The sequence below is a fragment of the Phalacrocorax aristotelis genome, chromosome 4 (genome assembly GCF_949628215.1).
Source record: "Phalacrocorax aristotelis chromosome 4, bGulAri2.1, whole genome shotgun sequence".
Classification (NCBI taxonomy): domain Eukaryota; kingdom Metazoa; phylum Chordata; class Aves; order Suliformes; family Phalacrocoracidae; genus Phalacrocorax; species Phalacrocorax aristotelis.
The window spans coordinates 29,334,272-29,352,660 of NC_134279.1; the positions used below are offsets into that span (position 1 = coordinate 29,334,272).

An 18,389-nucleotide genomic window follows, 5' to 3' on the forward strand; every position below is an offset into this window, starting at 1 on the left:
ACCCAACATAAAAACCACAGGAGCACTAGGAGTCCTCACCTACAGACCTTTCCTATAGAAACCTGAAAGGTGCACGTCAAAGCATAAACAGTCAAGAGCACAGCATGGTAACTTCATTTACTTGCATGGTACTGAGAATAGAAAGTAAGTTGCAAAACCACTTACCATGCCCAGGGGCTCCCAATAGTACACAGCAACACTGGAGACAGCATCACAAAACTTCAAGGGAAGGAAAAAATAATAAAACCAGTCACTTTAACCTCTGAAATCAGACAATGAGCATTAAGGAGTTATGATTTCTGCATTTGTGCTTTTGTCTACCAGAATCAGTACCTGCAGTTTCCAGAATATCAGATACTAACAAAAACTGAGCAACTGCAGAGTTTAGATAAACGTAAAATGCTTTGAGTCTTTTTGGAAGCCCTGACAAACTGGGGTGACCAAGAGCACGAAATTCACAGGAGAGGCTGACAGAGCTGAATTTAACTGAGAATGGTTAAATGGACAAGGCCTGCTTCAATTTCAGCAACGGGGTTTTAGTGGTAGCCAGTGAACACAAACTGAAGTACCTAGAGGAAAGCCTCAAGAAGGCCACGGGACGGGCAGCCTGATCACACATCCTTTCATTCCTTCTCAACACATTTCACCATATGTGAAACCTACACAGCACTTGCACTGCCCAAATTACCTTCCAGCTAGGTGCTAGCTTTCCTGAGCCTACAGGTTTAATCTGTCATTTTAGTTATGTTATTAAATGTTTTATTTATTAAATGCTAGAGTTCTTTAAGTTATGTTATTAAAGTTGTTTTTTTTTCCCCAGGTTGGTGCTGTTGTCTAACTGTGGTATTTGCTGAGTTTTGTTAGCCTGTCACCAGAAAATAAAAACTCCAACTCTTACTGAGAGGGGCTTAGTAACACCCTGCCATTCCTCAAGCACCAGCACCTCTCATCTCATGTAAAATCCCAGCATCCCATGGCAGAACCTGATCTTACAAAGCCACGTCTGCAGACCTCATGGGAAGCCTTTCCTGCCTGCCTGGAGAAAGAAGGTTCTTCAGAAAATGAAACGACAATGTGAGGAAGTTAATGATCCCATCTTGCAGCAATACCTGCTTTGCTTCAAAGCCTGCCAGATGGGATCTCGAGGGGTCTCAGCCAAAACTGCCATTGCACTGCCGAGCCCTTAGCCTCCACTGGGAAGGGGCTGCCTTCACCCAGCTTGAAGCTACCCAGCAAAGCCTCCACCACTACCGTTCAGCCGGCCGAGTACAGGTTCAGGTGCGAAGGACCCACACTGGAGACATGAGGAGAGCGGGTGAGATGCAGGAGGTACCAAGTGTCTCCAGGCTGGGTGCAAGAGGGGGACCCTCTCGGAGGGAATGCACGGACCGCAGCCCTCACGGAGTAGAACAGAGGGGGTCGGTTACACCCCGTTACTCCGGAAGGGAGCTGGGTAGCCTGGAGCCGGCGGCATCGGGGTTAGACCCACTACCCGGGACAACGGGCCTGCTCTCTCACAGGCAGAATAACGTCAATCCGCCTGCCGGACTGACGGGATTACTTGTGAGACATTGACGCAACCGCCAGAAGCTACAAAAGTAGCTCAGCGGGGAATCCACGGGAAAAAAAGCCGTACCCTTACCCGCACCGGGGTTTGCGGGAAGAAGAGCGCTGCAAAGGCTTTGCGACCCCTTGCGGCCGCTCCCGCCCCGCCACCCCAGCGGGCTGATGAGGGGAGACGGGAAGGAGCCGGCCCCCTCACGGTGCTCCCGCCCTCCGCACCGCGACGCCCACCACGGCAGCGCGCATGCGCGCCAGAGGGTGCGGGAGGGGGCGTGTGGGCGGGGCTACCTACCCCTTCCGTCTCGTGCGCTATGGCTGGCGGGGTGAGGGGGCTCGTGAGCGTGTTCCGCGGGGGCGCGCTGGGTGGAGTGGGCCCCGGGGCGCGCGGGGGGTCTCGCGCGGCGCCTGCACGGGGCGGGGGGCTGGGAGTCCGTCCGGATGTCCGTCCGGATGTGGCGCTTGCGGGCCCTCGCTGATCTTTTTGCTCCCGCCCGAAAGCTGCAGTGCGAGCGCGCGGCGCTAGCGAAAATCGGGGCGCAGGGGTCGGCTTGGCGTCCCCTTCCCCCTGTCCTGCGCGTGTAGGGTGTGCGGCGGAAATCGGTGCCGTTATTTGCGCGTGGGAGGCTCCTGCTGTAAGTGTTCGCGGGGTTGGGAGCAGAAATCCCCTCGAATTCCCCGCAGCACAAGAGGGACGTCGAGGTGCTGGAGCGTATCCAGAGAAGGGCAGCGATGCTGGTGAAGGGTCTGGAGAGCAGGTCTTATGAGGAGCGGCTGAGGGATCTGGGGTTGTTTAGCCTGGAGAAGAGGAGGCTGAGGGATGACCTTATCGCTCTCTACAACTACCTGAAAGGAGGTGGTAGTGAGGTGGGGGTTGGTCTCCCAGGTCACTAGTGATAGGACAAGAGAAAATGGCCTCAAGCTGCGCCAGGGGAGGTTTAGATTGGATATGAGGAAAAATTTCTTCACTGAAAGAGTGGTCAGGCGTTGGAACAGGCTGCCCAGGGAGGTGGTGGAGTCACCGTCCCTGGAGGTGTTAAAAAAAAACACGTAGATGTTGCACTCCAGGGCATGGTTTAGGAGGCGTGGGGGTGTTGGGTCGACTGTTGGACTTGGTGATCATGGAGGTCTTTTCCAACCTTAATGATTCTATGAAATACATGCATTGCTCGCAGGCCTCAACCCCCATGCACGTTTTTGGATCTGAGGGTTCCACTTGTGTGCTTAGACCGTTTGTTAGTCAAAGTGATGGAAGAACAAGCAGAAGACGTTGGCCTTGCATGGTTTCCTATGGGCTTTGGACAGGTGTGACTTAATAAGCTCGAAGGAAGGGAAAAAGAGATGGCTTGGCACACAGGGCAGGGAAGGTGTTGGCTCCTCAGTGCACACTCAGTTGCCAGAAGGCAGCAAGGAGCACACTGTCAGCTGAGATAGATGGTCTGGAGGAAATAGTTAAGCGCGGTTCACCCTGTGTGTTTTCTTCTTGTGATTGTTTAGTGGGAGAAGAAAGAACAGGTGCACGTCTGGGGAGATGCCGCTTTTCAGCGAGTTTGATCCTTGAGGCTGCTCTCTGGTGGCAATGCCAGTCTGTTTTCAGTAGAGCTGAACGCTGCTTGCTCTTGAAAACATTGCCTGGCCTGTTTGCTGTATTGCTTGCAAAACATCATGATAGTCCAAACTTACTTAATACTGCTTTAATTTCTGTGCAGCTGTCCTGGGCTGTGCAGGCTGGGCGCTCTCACTTGTCCAGACACTGGAGGCTGGTCCGGGCCAGCAGCGGTTCCAGAGAGGATAGGGCAGCTTCTCTGGCTGCCAAGAGCTTGATTGCATCTTGAGTAAGATAGCCGATCGTGTGTGTAGCTACAGGCAACTTAACAGTTGTGTTCCTGTGCTAATCTTTTAATAGAGAAAATTAAGAAAGTTGGGGTTTTTTTCGAGTTGTTGGCTTCAGTATCTTCAGCAAAGCAACAGTGTCTTGAATATTGAAAGGTCAGAAGATGGGGCTTTTCCGATATCCACTCTGAATAGTCATGGGGCCTTTATGGCTGTTAGGAGCTGACTGAGATTTCAGAAGCCAGCTTCTTTAAATCTTCTGAATCAGAAGTTATTATTTTAACATACACTTCCACATATGTGACGTTAGTTTTAGGAAGATCAGAATTCATCCTGTAAGGAGATTTTCTTTTTTCCCCCTCTTTAATCTTGTGCTTAACTAAGCTTGTAGAAATTCAGATTTTAGGAATGCACAGTCTCCTGTGCAAGAACAACTGATTTCGTGAGGGGAGGATGAGGGATGGATTGAAAACCAGTAAATGATTTATCGCATGATGGCTCTTTGTGTGCTTTGTGCCTTGAATTTAGATTTTCTGGAAGAAATCTTCGGTACATCTACAGATGAGGCCTGAATTCCCATGCTGTGGCTCCACAGTTAGTTACTATGTCAAATTCAGTGCATTTTTGTAATATTTACCCTGGTAGTAAAAAGCAGGGCAGGGGGAATTCACAGTTCTAGGTTCTGTCTAATCTTGGCCCTGTGGCTGTAGGAATGGCTACCTGTTTTCTGTTATAAAGCTTCAGGCCTTTTAGGGTTGGGAGTATTTACTTTAGCAAGTTTAAGCCAAGGTAAACACCTGCAGTTCTGCTACTACAGGTACAGGGAGGGTGTTATTTGGTTCTGGCAAAGTCCAGTACTGTTTATTGTACAATGAGAATACCACAGAAAGTCATAAACTACACATTATTTTCTTGTATACACGCAGGTGATGCGTCAGACCTGGCGAGTTCAACAGGTGGTCTCAGTGCTGTTATTTCTTCCAGGCAGTGAAATTTCAAAAAGGCTGGATGACTTTATGTCTGGTCTTGGGAACTTGCATTAATCCTCTTTCAGGGATTCCATGGGAACACCACAGCTAGTTTGAGTGCATAAAGCGTCATTTTCTTACATCGGTTTATAGCATAAGCTATGAAATGCTTCATATTTCCAACTGTCATAGCAATGGCTTAGACCGTGTTTGCTTGGATGAAAATAGGTTCAAGTCTTATGGTATAATTGAATTATTCTAAAATACACGGATGCTATTCCGGAGTAGATTGCAAAGGGATCTGTTCCAGAGCAGTCTAGTCTGCGACAGCATTCCTTGTCAGGTTTTATGTAGATAAGGTCTTGAATTTGATTTCACAACTCACCTGTGTCCCCCACAGGAGGGTATTGCGTATCACATTTGCTGAAAGATGTTGTGTCTGTCAAGAAGCAAAATTCAGATTATTTGATACCCTATCCATTTTATCATGAAGGACAGACCAGGAGTCATGCTTTGTAAAACTGACGTCTAAGGGTACTCCAGATGCTTACCCTTGCAGCACCTAAAGCTGTTCTAGATTGTACAGCTGTAATGCCTATGGATTTACTCAGTCAGCTGCGCATATGTACCTGTTGGTAGGATTGGGTTTACAGATCCACAAATCCTGCTCTTTCATCCAGGCTCTGCACCGTGTGGCTTGAAAGACTTCCTGGGACTGTATAGGTGTGGTTGCAGAGCAGGATTTGTCATGGTGCTGAGAGCAGTGAATGAAGACTTGCTAACAGTAACCCACACAGGCTCTGCAGAGCTGTTAGCGCACAATAACAAGATAGCAGAATCTTTCTGGTCCCTACGTCACCAGAGGGCTTTGCGTGTCAGCTGCATGCACATACAGCTCCTTGCCAAAACCGTACTCGGAAGCCATCCTGATAAGGAACAAGAAATTCACTTTTGATGTGGGTCTCAGACCATTATGTGACCTTGAGTTTGCTTTCTGAATTTTTTTTAACTTTGAACACCCTGTGCTCGAGGAACACATCTCAAATGAATGCCAGTCTCTTATTTTAAACCACTGTTTTCATTATGCAATCTTTCCATTCCTATTGCTCATATCACTGCAGTATTTGAATATCTCCTGAGCACTCCTGGCTTTATTACATCTTTTGCTCAATAAGAGAATGACATCCAAATTTCAGATCTTGGTTTACTCATTATTATTTAGCTTCCTGAAAGCAAATGTAGGGCAATTAAACCTTTGTGTTGAAATTATTAATTTCAGATCTGCGATTCTTCCAGAAGCCAGTAGTGTTTCTCTCATTTTCTCACTTGGCTGAACAAGAATTATTTTAAATGAACCATACAACAGATGTCCTCTTTTTTTTTTTGTTTTTGTTGTTGTCTTTTAGGCTATTAAATGCAAGGCTGCTGTTGCCTGGGAGGCAGGTAAACCTCTCTGTCTTGAGGAGGTGGAGGTTGCTCCACCAAAAGCTCATGAAGTTCGTATCAAGGTAATTAAATCAATCTTTAGCTGTATGCATTGTATTTCGGGAGACTGAGTATTAAAGTTGAACAGTTTGTTTACCAACAGAAGAAATGTTGAATAGATAGCATTAGTTCATTAGTATCTCAGCTGGCTTTACAAAGAAGAAAATTATGGTGTTTAGATCTTCTGTTTATGACACACACGTGACTTATACAGGTCTCACTTCACAGTCTGGTCTAAAGATCACGGCTAGCCTTAGGGATCAATTCCAGTTGTTACAGACTAAGGTCCCACAGATCATCTGAGCTAGGAACACCTTTGATCTTGCTTGAAGCGCAGCAACTTGTGACCTGTTGGAGCTGTGTAACATGCTGGATTTTACTTCAGTCAGGCTGTAAGTCACGGGCTGCTGAGCTGTGATCGGTCTCTTGGATTCCTTACACCCAAGTTTCTGATTTGATCAGGACTTTCCAGTAGTCCGTATCTGGCAAAAAGTACATGTTAAGGTGAAATTAATCTCTGTGGAAAGGGTCTCTGTATGGTGCTTAAGACTTACGCAGTACTGAGAGTTCTGTGTGGTCTATCTGGTCATTTTACCTTTGAGAGACTAGCTTACTTCAACTCTGAGTTGCCAACCTACTTTAAGACAACTTGGAGTACCGATTTCTAGCTTTAGGAAAGCAGATGTCATCATCTACTCATTTCAGCATCAGAATTTAGTTGATGGAAATTAAAAAAGATGTACTGTCATGACTTTACTTTTTCAAAGTAGGAAAAAGTGCCTGCCTTGGCACTCCTGTGCCTTGCCAGAAGTGAAGGTAAGTTGGCTGTATCACAAACACTGCCAGGATTGGCAAATGTCCCAGCAATTGTTCTGAATTTCTGACCAAAGGGAAGTATTTAGATCTTTGCTACTATGCTGTTCTTCAAGGTGCCTCAGATTCTGTATTTTTTCACAGATAGTTGCCACTGCTGTCTGTCACACAGATGCCTATACTCTGAGTGGTGCTGATCCTGAAGGATGTTTCCCTGTGATCTTGGGTCATGAAGGAGCAGGGATCGTAGAGAGCATTGGGGAAGGAGTAACAAAAGTAAAGCCGGGTAAGAAAATATCTTACAAGTTTTCTGCCTTCCTTAAAAGTGTTACTGTACTACAAGGTTAGCTGTCAACTGGGCCAATGAAATGCTATATGGCAGGAGTTAATATAATGTCTTATTCTGGGGTGTATGCCCGTGTAGATATCTCTTTGTCTGGGAGATACAACACTAATCTATTCAATGAGCTCGTGGTTTAATGCTTCAGAGAGCCCAGCATACCAATTTCTTACTTGCGATTGGATCAATATAGTTAGAAGAGGGTTTGTTTTGGTTTTTTTTTTTTTCAAATGCTAGTTGTTACCTTTTGGCTGAATTAAAGGGCTTAAAAATGTTTAATCATGTTGTTCACTGTTGATTTGGGGTTGGTTTGTTTTATGGTAACATTCCTATTCTGGAATGATGAACTTCTGATCGGCGGTCTGCTCAGACATGAGAAGAGTCTAGCACTCTGTATAAACAGTGCTACTCTGTACGTAAACAGTTTTTAATACACAAAGAAGGTTTTGAATGAACACAAGCTCACATAAAAGCAATGAAAATGGAGTAACTTCAGCTTTTTCCTAATGCCTTGCTTGACTTGAATAGAAGCCACAGAATATTTTTTACTTTTTCTTAGGGGACACTGTTATCCCTTTATATATCCCCCAGTGTGGAGAGTGCAAGTTCTGTAAGAATCCTAAAACAAATCTGTGCCAGAAGATAAGGTGTGTATGCTTTATATTTTGACACACAGTACAGTATTTGTTCAATGTGTACCTCTTCTAGTTATCAAAAGTAATTGACAGGAGTTACCTTTGAAGAATAAATTTCTTGATGCATCATTTAATGAGTTGGAAAGTCTGTGTTTTAGGGAGTCAGTTTTGCACTACTTCCCATTCTTCCTTAAAATTTATTTTCTTCTTAAGTAAATCTGTTTCTCTGTTTTCATGTATGTGAAGGTGTAAACTGCTAGTTTGCACGCACAGCTTTGAAAACATAAATGCTCTGACTCCATATTTAATCCATACTTAAGGGAAGCACTTCAGGGAATTTAGGTCTTGGGAGTCAACACCAGAGCTGTCAAGTAGTACAGAATTATACAGAAAGCTCTTTTTTCCTTAACACCTGTTTCCTAGCTAAGTTTCCAGCTGCCATTCTGAAAGAAAGTGTCTCAAACCCAAACAAAAACCCCAGTGACATAATTGACAGGTGCTATTCAAGGGAAGCATACTGAAGGAGGTGCAGACAGGCGTGTGGTACTGTGGCAAAGCAGTTAGCATTGGTAGCTAACAAGGTCAACATGTTGATAAACTCAACTTCTTTCAGTGCTTCTGTGGAGGAATTAACAGCATGAAGTTTTAGGAGTTCAGCATCTAATTTCTGTGAACTCCTGGGTTTATTGGAATGATTAAAAATAATGGTGCAAGTATGCAACTGCATCTCTGTGCTACTTAATGGATACTGTCTGGTGAGAGTATTTACTGCTTAAGACTGACTGCACTTTCCTTCCCATCTTTGCCTTAAGAATTACTCAAGGGAAAGGACTCATGCCTGATGGTACCAGCAGATTCACCTGCAAAGGAAAGCAGATTTACCACTTCATGGGGACTAGCACCTTCTCCGAGTATACTGTGGTGGCTGATATCTCAGTAGCCAAGATAGATGCTGCAGCACCTCTCGATAAAGTGTGCCTGCTGGGTTGTGGAATCTCTACTGGCTACGGGGCTGCTATTAACACTGCTAAGGTAAAAGCTGTGGCCGCCTCTGGCTTTTCTCTGTAAATATATCTGAGCCAAAGTATGCAGATATCTTAGGGACTAGATTAGGACCATCAATGTGATGTACCACATATCTGTTTCTCCTTCCTCTTCGACTGATGACGTTTAGCTAAGAATTTCTAACTTCTCCATAAAGGCCAGATAAGGTTAGAAGAACCTGCTGCCCTTTAGAGGAAATCCAGGCAGAAGATTCTGCATCCCTTTTGATACCAGCTATATATAAATTACTTTTCCAATCCATCTTAATCTTGCAGCAAGTCATTCTCATAGTTTGAAACTCAGGGTTAGACAGAGCTGGTAGGTGAGTGTGCATGAGTCTAGGGCAGGTTATGGGAGTCGAGTCTTTGGACATAAAGAAAATACTAGTACCTAAAGAGCTTTTGGATGAAATTTCTAGATAGTTTCCCTTATCTAAGTGATAAAGTCTCATAGCCATATATATTTGCTTCCATGTGTCCTTCATTACTGACTTCTTAACCTGTGTTTCCCACTCATGTGGAAGAATGAATTATCTCTGTGTTGCTCATGGCTCTTTTGTTATTCCTAGGTGGAACCTGGCTCTACGTGTGCTGTCTTTGGTTTAGGAGGAGTTGGGCTGGCAGTTATTATGGGCTGTAAAACAGCAGGAGCATCCCGGATCATTGGCATTGACCTTAACAAGGATAAGTATGCCAAAGCCAAAGAGTTTGGAGCTACTGAGTGCATTAGCCCTCAAGACTTCAAGAAGCCCATACAGGAGGTGCTGGTCGAGATGACAGATGGTGGCGTAGACTACTCATTTGAGTGCACTGGCAACGTTGGAGTCATGGTGAGTGTTTGCGTAACAGTGGCATGCAGAGGGAGGGGATAGCTACCTGCCACTTAGTTGTTTAGCTAAATAGTAAAATGAGCTGCTTCCTTGTTGCAGAAGACATGCCATACTAATTTATTTATTTTTTAAATAGTACTAATAACTGCTATGACTAAAAAGGCCAATTTACATCCAGTTCCTAATTATGTAATGGAGATGCTACTTCCTAGGTTGAAAATGGCACTTAAAATTTACAAACTCTTTTCCTTAATGGGAGTTCTTTGAAATCCTTTATTGTCATATGTTGACAGTTGAAAACTTAACAAAACCCACATAAAATATATTGTCCAATGAACAGTAAAATCTCCAGGATCACTCAGTATTTCCCTAATTCCTCAGATAATGAATTTAACCTTGGGAAATGCAGAAGTATTACTGAAGGTAAGGCTAGGTTTTCAGGAATTATAACAGCATTCCTAACTGTCAGTAACATGGTCTACGTTGTCTCTGACTACAGTTTATCCCAACTCCCAGCAGGAGTTCAGAGTGACTTCTCTGGAAGCTAGATGGGATATAAAAAGAGCAAAGTGAACCTTTAACAGTATAAGGAGTCTGAACCAATAGAAAATTTAATATACTTTTCAGTGTATTTATTGTTCCTGAAATACTAATGCAGTGATTCATTAACTGGGGGAAAGGAGTTGCAACCTGTGCCAGTCTAGGCAGCATAAACATTAGCAATTACCCCTCTGCTTTGTCCCATCCATCTGTGAAGAGGTCTGCCTTGGAAGCCTGCCACAAAGGCTGGGGAGTCAGTGTGATAGTCGGAGTAGCTGCTGCTGGTCAGGAGATCTCCACACGGCCATTCCAGCTAGTAACTGGGCGGACATGGAAAGGGACCGCGTTTGGAGGTAACTTTCCTCTGGTATGAGGGTAAAAATAATTTACTATGGGTTAAAGCTGTGAAGAACACACCACCTTGCTTGTGCAAGAAATGTACTGGTGACAGGCTATTCATAAATGCTGTGTTGACTTTTAAAATCTGATATTCCTACAGACAGGCTACAAATAAACACATTGGTATGATATCTCACATAGTTTGAAGAGAAAATATAACTAGATGCTATTCAGTACTAAAGGAGTGGTATAGAGGGATTGCTTTATCACTAAGTGAAGGTGTGGTTTGGTTTGGTCCAGTGGAAGGATGTAGTCTTTGGGGAGATAGGAACTCACACAAATATGTTTGTGTTGCTTAATCACTAAGAAAATTGTGGGGCTAACATGGGAACGTGCTATAAAGAGCTTTAAAGTAAAAATCGAGTGCTTGATACACCTTTTGTGCTGTCAGACTAAAAAAACACTGACACTTTTACAGCTACCCATAACTTGCAGATTCAGTAATCGCTGAGGTTCATGGAAGTATCCAAACTTGATGTTATTACATTGCCCTTTTTCCAAGTAATACAAAACTCGGTTGCGTTATGAAGATACATATAGGAGCTGATAAGAGATGCCTCATGCATGCCTTCCTAGATGAGGGCTGCTGTTACCCTGAATCCTGAAATACCTAGTGAAAGGTTAGTGCACTTTGGTGTTTGGATAGTGCGTGCTCTTGCCAGGCCTAGCTGTCCTCTTGCATTCCTTACTCGCTGGCTGCCTAGAGCAGGAGGGACAAACATGTCACTGATCTCAGTTCCTTTTTTTATTTATCACACAAGTGCCTATGTAAGAGTTGTATTTTTTTCATTCTCTCTGTATTCTGAGGTGGGTGGAAAGGGGAAAAACAAATGCATGCTTTCTGTCTTTCAGGCTGGAAGAGCGTAGACAATGTACCAAAACTGGTGACTGACTACATGTCCAAAAAGATCAAGATTGATGAATTTGTGACTCACACCCTGCCTTTTGACAAAATTAATGAGGCTTTTGAGCTTATGCATACAGGAAAGAGGTAATGTTGATAATACTGAAAGGTGTAGAAGACATTTCTCAATAAGACATCGTCAAAATACAGATTTCCTGCCTGCTGTCATGTCAGGGAGGATAGAGGCTGACTATACCACATGCATTCATTCTGAGGTGAAAAAATGCACTTTCTCTGAGCTTCTAGACATGTGCCAAAATGAAGCAGAGAGTAAAAGCCAAGCAACAATTTAGAGGGGAAATATACAAGTATGTAAAGCAGATAAAGTGGACAAGCTGGTCTTAGGCTTCCAACATTGCTTAAAACATTCCTCCTCAGGAAAAATCTGAAGAAACTGAAGGGGAGTTCACATTAATACATTTTTACAAGTCATTAAGCTATTAGTGTATTTTAATTAAATAGTAGATTGCAGTATATTTTCAAACTATTTAGGATAGATTACCAGCACAATCAATCACTGGGAATGATCTTTGAACATGCTACATTTTAAAATGTTTTATTTTCCTCTAGTTTGAACTGGGGTAGAACATTCGTATGATGGGTTTGTAGTTCTTAACATACAGCAGTTTCTGCCTTTATTAAGACGAATGGCAGTTTGGACTGTCCATATTGCAAACTTAGGCCACAGCTGTATTAAACTTCCTCATGAGGCCCAACTCCACTGCATATTGAAGTGACCCTACTTGCTGGTAAAAAACCTGCTGGATGTGTAATGAGCCTTGCTGCCCTTATAGCAGCATACTTCGCAAGTAGTGATCAACCTGCAAAAGCACTGCCAAGTAGGGTATTCTTATCAGAGGATATATTGGGTGATCTTTGTAAAGCCCTGTACAGATATGGGCATGGATGTGCTTGAGGGAAAATGGGGACCGGCCTGGGGATACTGTGGCAGAACCTGCATCTGCAGGTTAAAATCTAATGCAGAAAAGGGGATAGGATTAGACAGTTTTAGCCTGAGATGTGTTAAAGCTTATCCAGCTGTGTCTTTTCAAGAGCAGGCCCCTTTCAAATGAGAGCTTTAATGAGATGTTCTGTGATCTGTTGGAAATTCAGAAACTTTTAATGAGATAGCTACCAGTGCCTCCAAGAGTATAAACCAGCTTATTTAGCAGACTAGGTCACATACTTCTTAAGAATGTGTTTTGAATGAAAGGAACAATCAGCTGGTAGACAAGAAGAAAAACTGGAGAGATGTTCTAGCAAAAAATATTTTGCTGTATATTTGCACTAATGCAGGCAACTCTGTTTATCCATATTTAGGTTGATCTGCAGATGGATAAATAGTTACCAGAAATATTTCAAGAAGCCAGTGTGATCTTTGTATTTTATCTCAACCCATATTGAAGTATATCACTTTCTCAGAAGTAATAACTTTATCTGCTTTATCTCATATGTATTCCTATTTTGAATAAGTCAGTTAACAGTAACTGCATTTGTACTTTTTACAACTGGATACAACTGGATCTATGCAGATTTCACCCAGCAGTTTATCCCCTTTCCCAGTTACAAACTTCTGTACCATTTCAATGCTTTGTTCCTACACGAGCATGTCCTTTGAAAATAATAATGAAAGCTACTTAAAATTCTCGAAGCAGCCAAAAGAGAGGAAATACTTGTAAATGTTAATGTTCCTGATCAATATTCTTGGCTAGCTCCTGAAAACTGACACTCATGTAGTTTGATAAAGCTTCCATTTTGAGTATATCTTATTGGGGGAAGAGACTTAAAAAAACCAAAGATAACAAGCATTACTAACCCATTTTAACCAGGATTTTTAATAAATATTATAGGCATAAGCACAACTTCATTCTTAACAGAGAGAGAAGTTTAAGTATGTCTCAGCAGTGAAAGGGAAGGGAGAGAAGGGGAGAAAATGGACTTATTAGTAACTTTTTTTTCTTATTCTTTTCCATTTTAAGCATTCGAACAGTCCTAAAGTTTTAGAGCCAAATGTGGATCTTCCAGTTGGCCAGCAACGTGGTAACTGTCCTTTTATAATAGAATTTCTGATGGAGAGTAGAATCAAGCAAATGAAAACCTCACTGGGACTAGGAAGACAACGTATTTTACGTGAGCATTCTGAGTATTAAATAACAAATCTGACCACTGAATAGCATTGTATAGCTAGCACTGGTTGTCAAACTTCTATTTCTTCTGTACTTGTTCTTCAAATTCAATAGTGCCTAACTCAATTGATCTACTTAATAAAAGCTTATTTCTAAATAGTATTGGAATTATTGACCCTTAAGACTGTGACTGCTGTGTCTTACTTCTTTCCTCTAGTGATTTTACAGTATGTATGTATATACACTACAGAGGAAGAACATTCTTCAGAGTCAATAGCAAATGATGTGGGATTTATTAAACAAGGCAGTTTGCGAAGCACTACTGGGTTGAGAAGCAGCACTGATGTGCTGTAACTGTATGGGGAGAGAGGCAAGAACTCCAACAGCTGTTGAGCTTCTGAGGCTATTCTAGGACCAGCTCTACCTGCAAGCCAACCGTAGAGCAGAAGATGGTTGGATATGTGACCTAAGTGTCCAGGTGTGTCCACGTTCACTTGGGAAGGCTGTATTCTGCCTTATTTCCTATTTGGCTTGTTACAGTAGCAGTAGGCAGGGCTGTTTTAAAGATGATAGCATAGACTACTCCAGTCACTTGCCCTAGTGGTGTCCTCCAAGACTTCAGTAGCAGAGTTTTGCCAGTTCCTTAAACTAACTGGCAACTGAAGCAGCCTTTGCAGCTTCAACAATATGGGATTGTTACCTCTACTTAGTCAGAAATAGGATCATACCATTGAAGCAGGGAACATTACTGTTGTTTCCCTGCACCCCTGAAGAACAGATTTGTTCTGATAGTAAAGTGTTGTGGGATTTTTTGGTTTGTTTGTTGGCAGGAGAGGGAGTTAATTTTGGAGTTGCAGGGTTTTTTCTTAACTATATAGTTCAAGTAATATGACTGGATAAAGTGTCTTTGAATTGAAACCTGGAAGCAGTGTCACAGGTCCAGAAAAACACAGAGGAACAGCAGAAATCAGACTGCAAAGCAGAGGCAGAAAGGCTACCCAGTTAAAGGCGAGTTTGTACATAAAAAGTCAGTGCTTTTCAGTGAACCAAAGACACTGATGAAGAAAGGATTTGTGTTTCAAGGGAACCTGGTCAAAACAACTGTTACAGAAAACTCTGAATGCAAACAGTAATCTTCTTAGACAAAATTCCCTCTCACCACTAACAGCTACCTTACCCCAAGACACTGCTGTACAACTGGGACATTTGTCAGTGGTAAGATATCCCTAGAGCATTCTGAAAATAGTTGAGGTAGCTGCTTTTCTAACTTCATTTCAGACAGTAAACAACAAAGTTGACTCCCATGCATGTTGTAAGAATTCAATTTTGAGCATCCAAAAGAAATAAAAAGTGAATTTGTACCAGGATCGTAACCCCTCCAACCCAGCAGTGAAATGATTCCCAGTACCTTGCAGAATCAAAAATGCTGGCTGGATTAACAGCTTTAAAATATTTATACTGCAACAGGTGGTTCCTCTAGGCTGCACAGACTAGATCAAGAACATACACTCATGTTATCTGCTTTACATTATTACTTTAGAGAACCTGCATCTTACAGGGTTTATGGAAAGCTAGTCTTGTAATACCAGAGTAAGTCAACAGGGACATTTAGTGATACCAGAGCACTCCAGTCAAAGACAGCTCCTTCCCAGCCTGAAGAATTGATGTCCCAAGCCCTTATGAAGCAGAGTTTTCAGACTCCTTTGTCCTGCAAAGCAGTTGATTGAGTGGAGCTGTTTGAAGTAGGCTCTTTGAAGTTGCTCAGCTAACAAAGGGACTCTTAAACACAAGAGCTTGTTCCCCATTCTTGGTGATAAAGGTACTGTATTGAACTGTACCGTCTTGGCTACTGTAAGGACTTCAGTGGACAGAAAGGTTCCACCAAATGACTGTAGTGAAACCTGTATGTACTCTGCTGCCTGTCACATAAAAGATGCAGCTTGTCCTCCTCATGCTGTTACTTTTATTCAACATCAAATCTTTTAAATATTCAAGTCAATTTGCAGAAACAGCATGAAGAGTTTCCGCACTCTCTTATATGATAGTAAAGCGAAAAATAAGATATTGTTTCAGAACTAATTGCAGGATTGTGGTTTTTTGTCAAAAGTGTAGCAGTTTTGAAAATTTTCATTAGAAAGTAGATTTAAGTTTTGTTCATTTTTTTTAAGTGGATAGCAACTTCTGTAAGAATCAAAAATAGATCATTTCCCAAATCTAGTCAACACAAGTCTAATATGTCATGTTCAAGCAAAGTTAGAACTTGATAGGAGAAAAAATAGCCTTTCACAATGTTTTTATTAAATAAGTTTTGTTCTCCAGGCTGATGTGCTATCTCATGGTGAAAAGTACTAGTGCAGATGCTGACTAAGCTTTCTGCTTGTTTAAAAATACTGTAGTAGTGACATCAGTATAAACAGTTTTCATTATGTGATTTCAATTTGTAGGCACAAATGCATAGATTCATAGATTGCCTATATTAAAAACGTGCACTGTCAAATTTGGTTGTACTGGTGCAACGACAAAGAGGTATTCAGGTGGCCAGTGTGTGGGTTTAAGGGTGATTTTTAACTGGTTGCATCCGTCTACCAGTAAGGCTTACACTAGTGTAAGCAAACTGGGGTATAACTGAGAATGCTATGTCTGGTTTTGGATCACAAAAAAAAAAAGTTATTTCTGTTAAAAGCAGCTGCAACTTTTATTTTATAGACCAAAAATGAAGGCCTCCCCCCATCATACACACACATCTAGAAAAGGCAAGACCATTATAACCATTCAAGTGAATGATACGGTGGGCAAACCTCCAGGACAGTCATCTCCTCAATACATTACATCTCATTCAATACAGATAATTCCACTCAAGTACTACAGTCTGTTTTGTTAAAATCTATGCACACACACACGCACACACACACACTCTCTGTATGCATCATTTCAGGTCACTTTACCGCACAATTAAAAATAATAATAAAGGTAATGAAAACATTGCAATGATACTCTTACAGCAACAGAGGTCTGAGGCACTCAGGGCAGAGAAGATGTTTTCTGGCAAATTTGGTATTTGGTAGTACACGAGTCCAGTTCTATGAAGCACCACTAACCCCTTTCCCCCACCTAAATTCTGCAGTGCCAAGGGAGCCAAGGGTATGCAGTACCTCACAGGCTTGGGTCTAATGTGGCAACAAATTCACCAGGCACCTTGTAAAAGGTGTATTTTATGCCCATGATTGTAAGATTTAATGTCTGCATTGGTTTAACTATTTCTTGCATTACAGTGGTGTAAGACTAAGTCTGCAATGGGGTCTGAAAAATTTTTCATTACTTTTCAGAAGAAAAATAAATTCCCTCAGCAGAGACACCAAAGATGATGGAAAGGAAGTGGGCATGGGAAAAGAAAGGGTAGGGAGAAGAGAGGCTTAATCGATCCACACTCCTTAATATGACAGTTTCCAGCTCAGCCTGACACATTAACAAAAAATAAAGGGGTATATATACTAACATTGCCCACTCTATGCCCAGTCTGAGGAAAAAAAGATCACTTTTCATAGCTGCCCCATTAAGACTTTCCAAAAGCATGAAACTCACTTAACTGAGGGGGGGGAAAAGGACCTGTTTAAAAATTACCAAAAGAAAAATCAATACAGCATTGAAGGTGTTTCATTTTCTCACACTCAGGCTTGTTTTGAGATATATATTCATTTCACTTTTAAGTCTTGCAAATCCAACCCCCCACAGCTACTGTGGATGTACCTTTAAAAAATGCCCCACGGTTAACACAGGCAGGGATCCCATGAATCATAGGATCTTTTTGGTTCCTGTTTCATTCCTTTACCTAGGCAAGTCTGATACCTCAGCTTCACCAAGCTTTTAGAGCAGGAGACTGCCTGCAAATACTGCTTCGCTGAGAAGCAGCTTATTCCAAGGAGCTGCATATAAGATAGAAATTATTAGTTTTCCCTGTAGGAAGCCCATGCTACTGAATCTCCAGCAAGAGAAACAAGTCCTGCCATTAACACAGTGTGTCACCTACAGTCACCACAGAGGCCGTCAGCAGAGAGATGGGGACAGAATGAAAGGTAAGGGTAGCCTATTCTTGGCAACATGCATGTCTTTCTCCTTTCTGCCCCCTTCTCAACTGATAAGCAAGGCCCAGCCCATTAGAACAGTATCTGCAGAAGCAGGAGCAAGTCTTTGGAACTAGAAATGCTTAAAATCTCAGGTGCCGCTCACATACCAAGAGAGACAGGGCACATGAAAGTGGTGAAAAAAACCTGGATGCCAAAATATCAAGTCCCAGTGGGGAAAGGTTACCCACACTTTTCTAGCTAATATCATGGCAGCAACAGAAGCAATTGTGGGTCTAATTGGAAGGAAGGTGCTAAAGAGATAATTGAAGAAAAAAGAAAAATATAGCATGAGTGTTGTAGGTAGGAAGAAAGCAGGAAATTCTTTAAATTCTCTGCTTTTCCAGACATTGGGTCAGGTTCAAGATATTCCTCTTACCTACAGTCACGGAGGACAAAGTAAATAATGAAATCTCCCTATTCTGTACTCTTAAAAAAATGCATAGTACAGAGACAAAAAAAAGAAGTATGTACTGTTCAGATCCACTGGCTCAGTCTAGACTATCACTGGGACATGAAATGGGGACGAATACTATCCAGCCTCCGGGTCAAGATCTCACAGCCTGTATCGGTGACCAGAAGTGTGTGTTCAAACTGGGCAGATCGCTTTCCATCTCTTGTTACTGCAGTCCAACCATCAGGCCATGTTTCATCTTGCCAACCACCTAAAAACAGAAATGATGACTTCTTGACTGTTTTTAAGTAACAGGTATTGGTTCCCCAAAAGGAAATTTAAAAAAAAAAAATCAACTATATAGAATAGAACCAGCATCCTATTCCATCACTACTTAA

General features: G+C 42.3%; 2 protein-coding genes across 2 annotated transcripts in view; one reads left to right on the forward strand and one right to left on the reverse strand.

The window, feature by feature from the left end:
* Nucleotides 1–1,796: 1,796 nt before the first annotated feature.
* LOC142056282 (alcohol dehydrogenase class-3) lies at nucleotides 1,797–13,658 on the forward strand. Its single transcript, XM_075090782.1, has 9 exons — nucleotides 1,797–1,886; nucleotides 5,768–5,869; nucleotides 6,804–6,945; nucleotides 7,559–7,646; nucleotides 8,447–8,666; nucleotides 9,247–9,507; nucleotides 10,265–10,400; nucleotides 11,299–11,437; nucleotides 13,330–13,658. Exons 1-9 carry the CDS (start codon nucleotides 1,875–1,877, stop codon nucleotides 13,352–13,354), a joined length of 1,125 nt encoding a protein of 374 aa, XP_074946883.1. The 5' UTR covers nucleotides 1,797–1,874; the 3' UTR covers nucleotides 13,355–13,658.
* Nucleotides 13,659–16,143: 2,485 nt separating this feature from the next.
* Nucleotides 16,144–18,389, reverse strand: part of METAP1 (methionyl aminopeptidase 1) — a 30,255-nt gene continuing 28,009 nt past the window's right edge. The window contains exon 11 of the mRNA XM_075090780.1: nucleotides 16,144–18,262. Coding sequence (XP_074946881.1) covers nucleotides 18,102–18,262 — 161 coding nt within the window. The 3' untranslated portion in view covers nucleotides 16,144–18,101. The remainder of the gene's footprint in view (nucleotides 18,263–18,389) is intronic.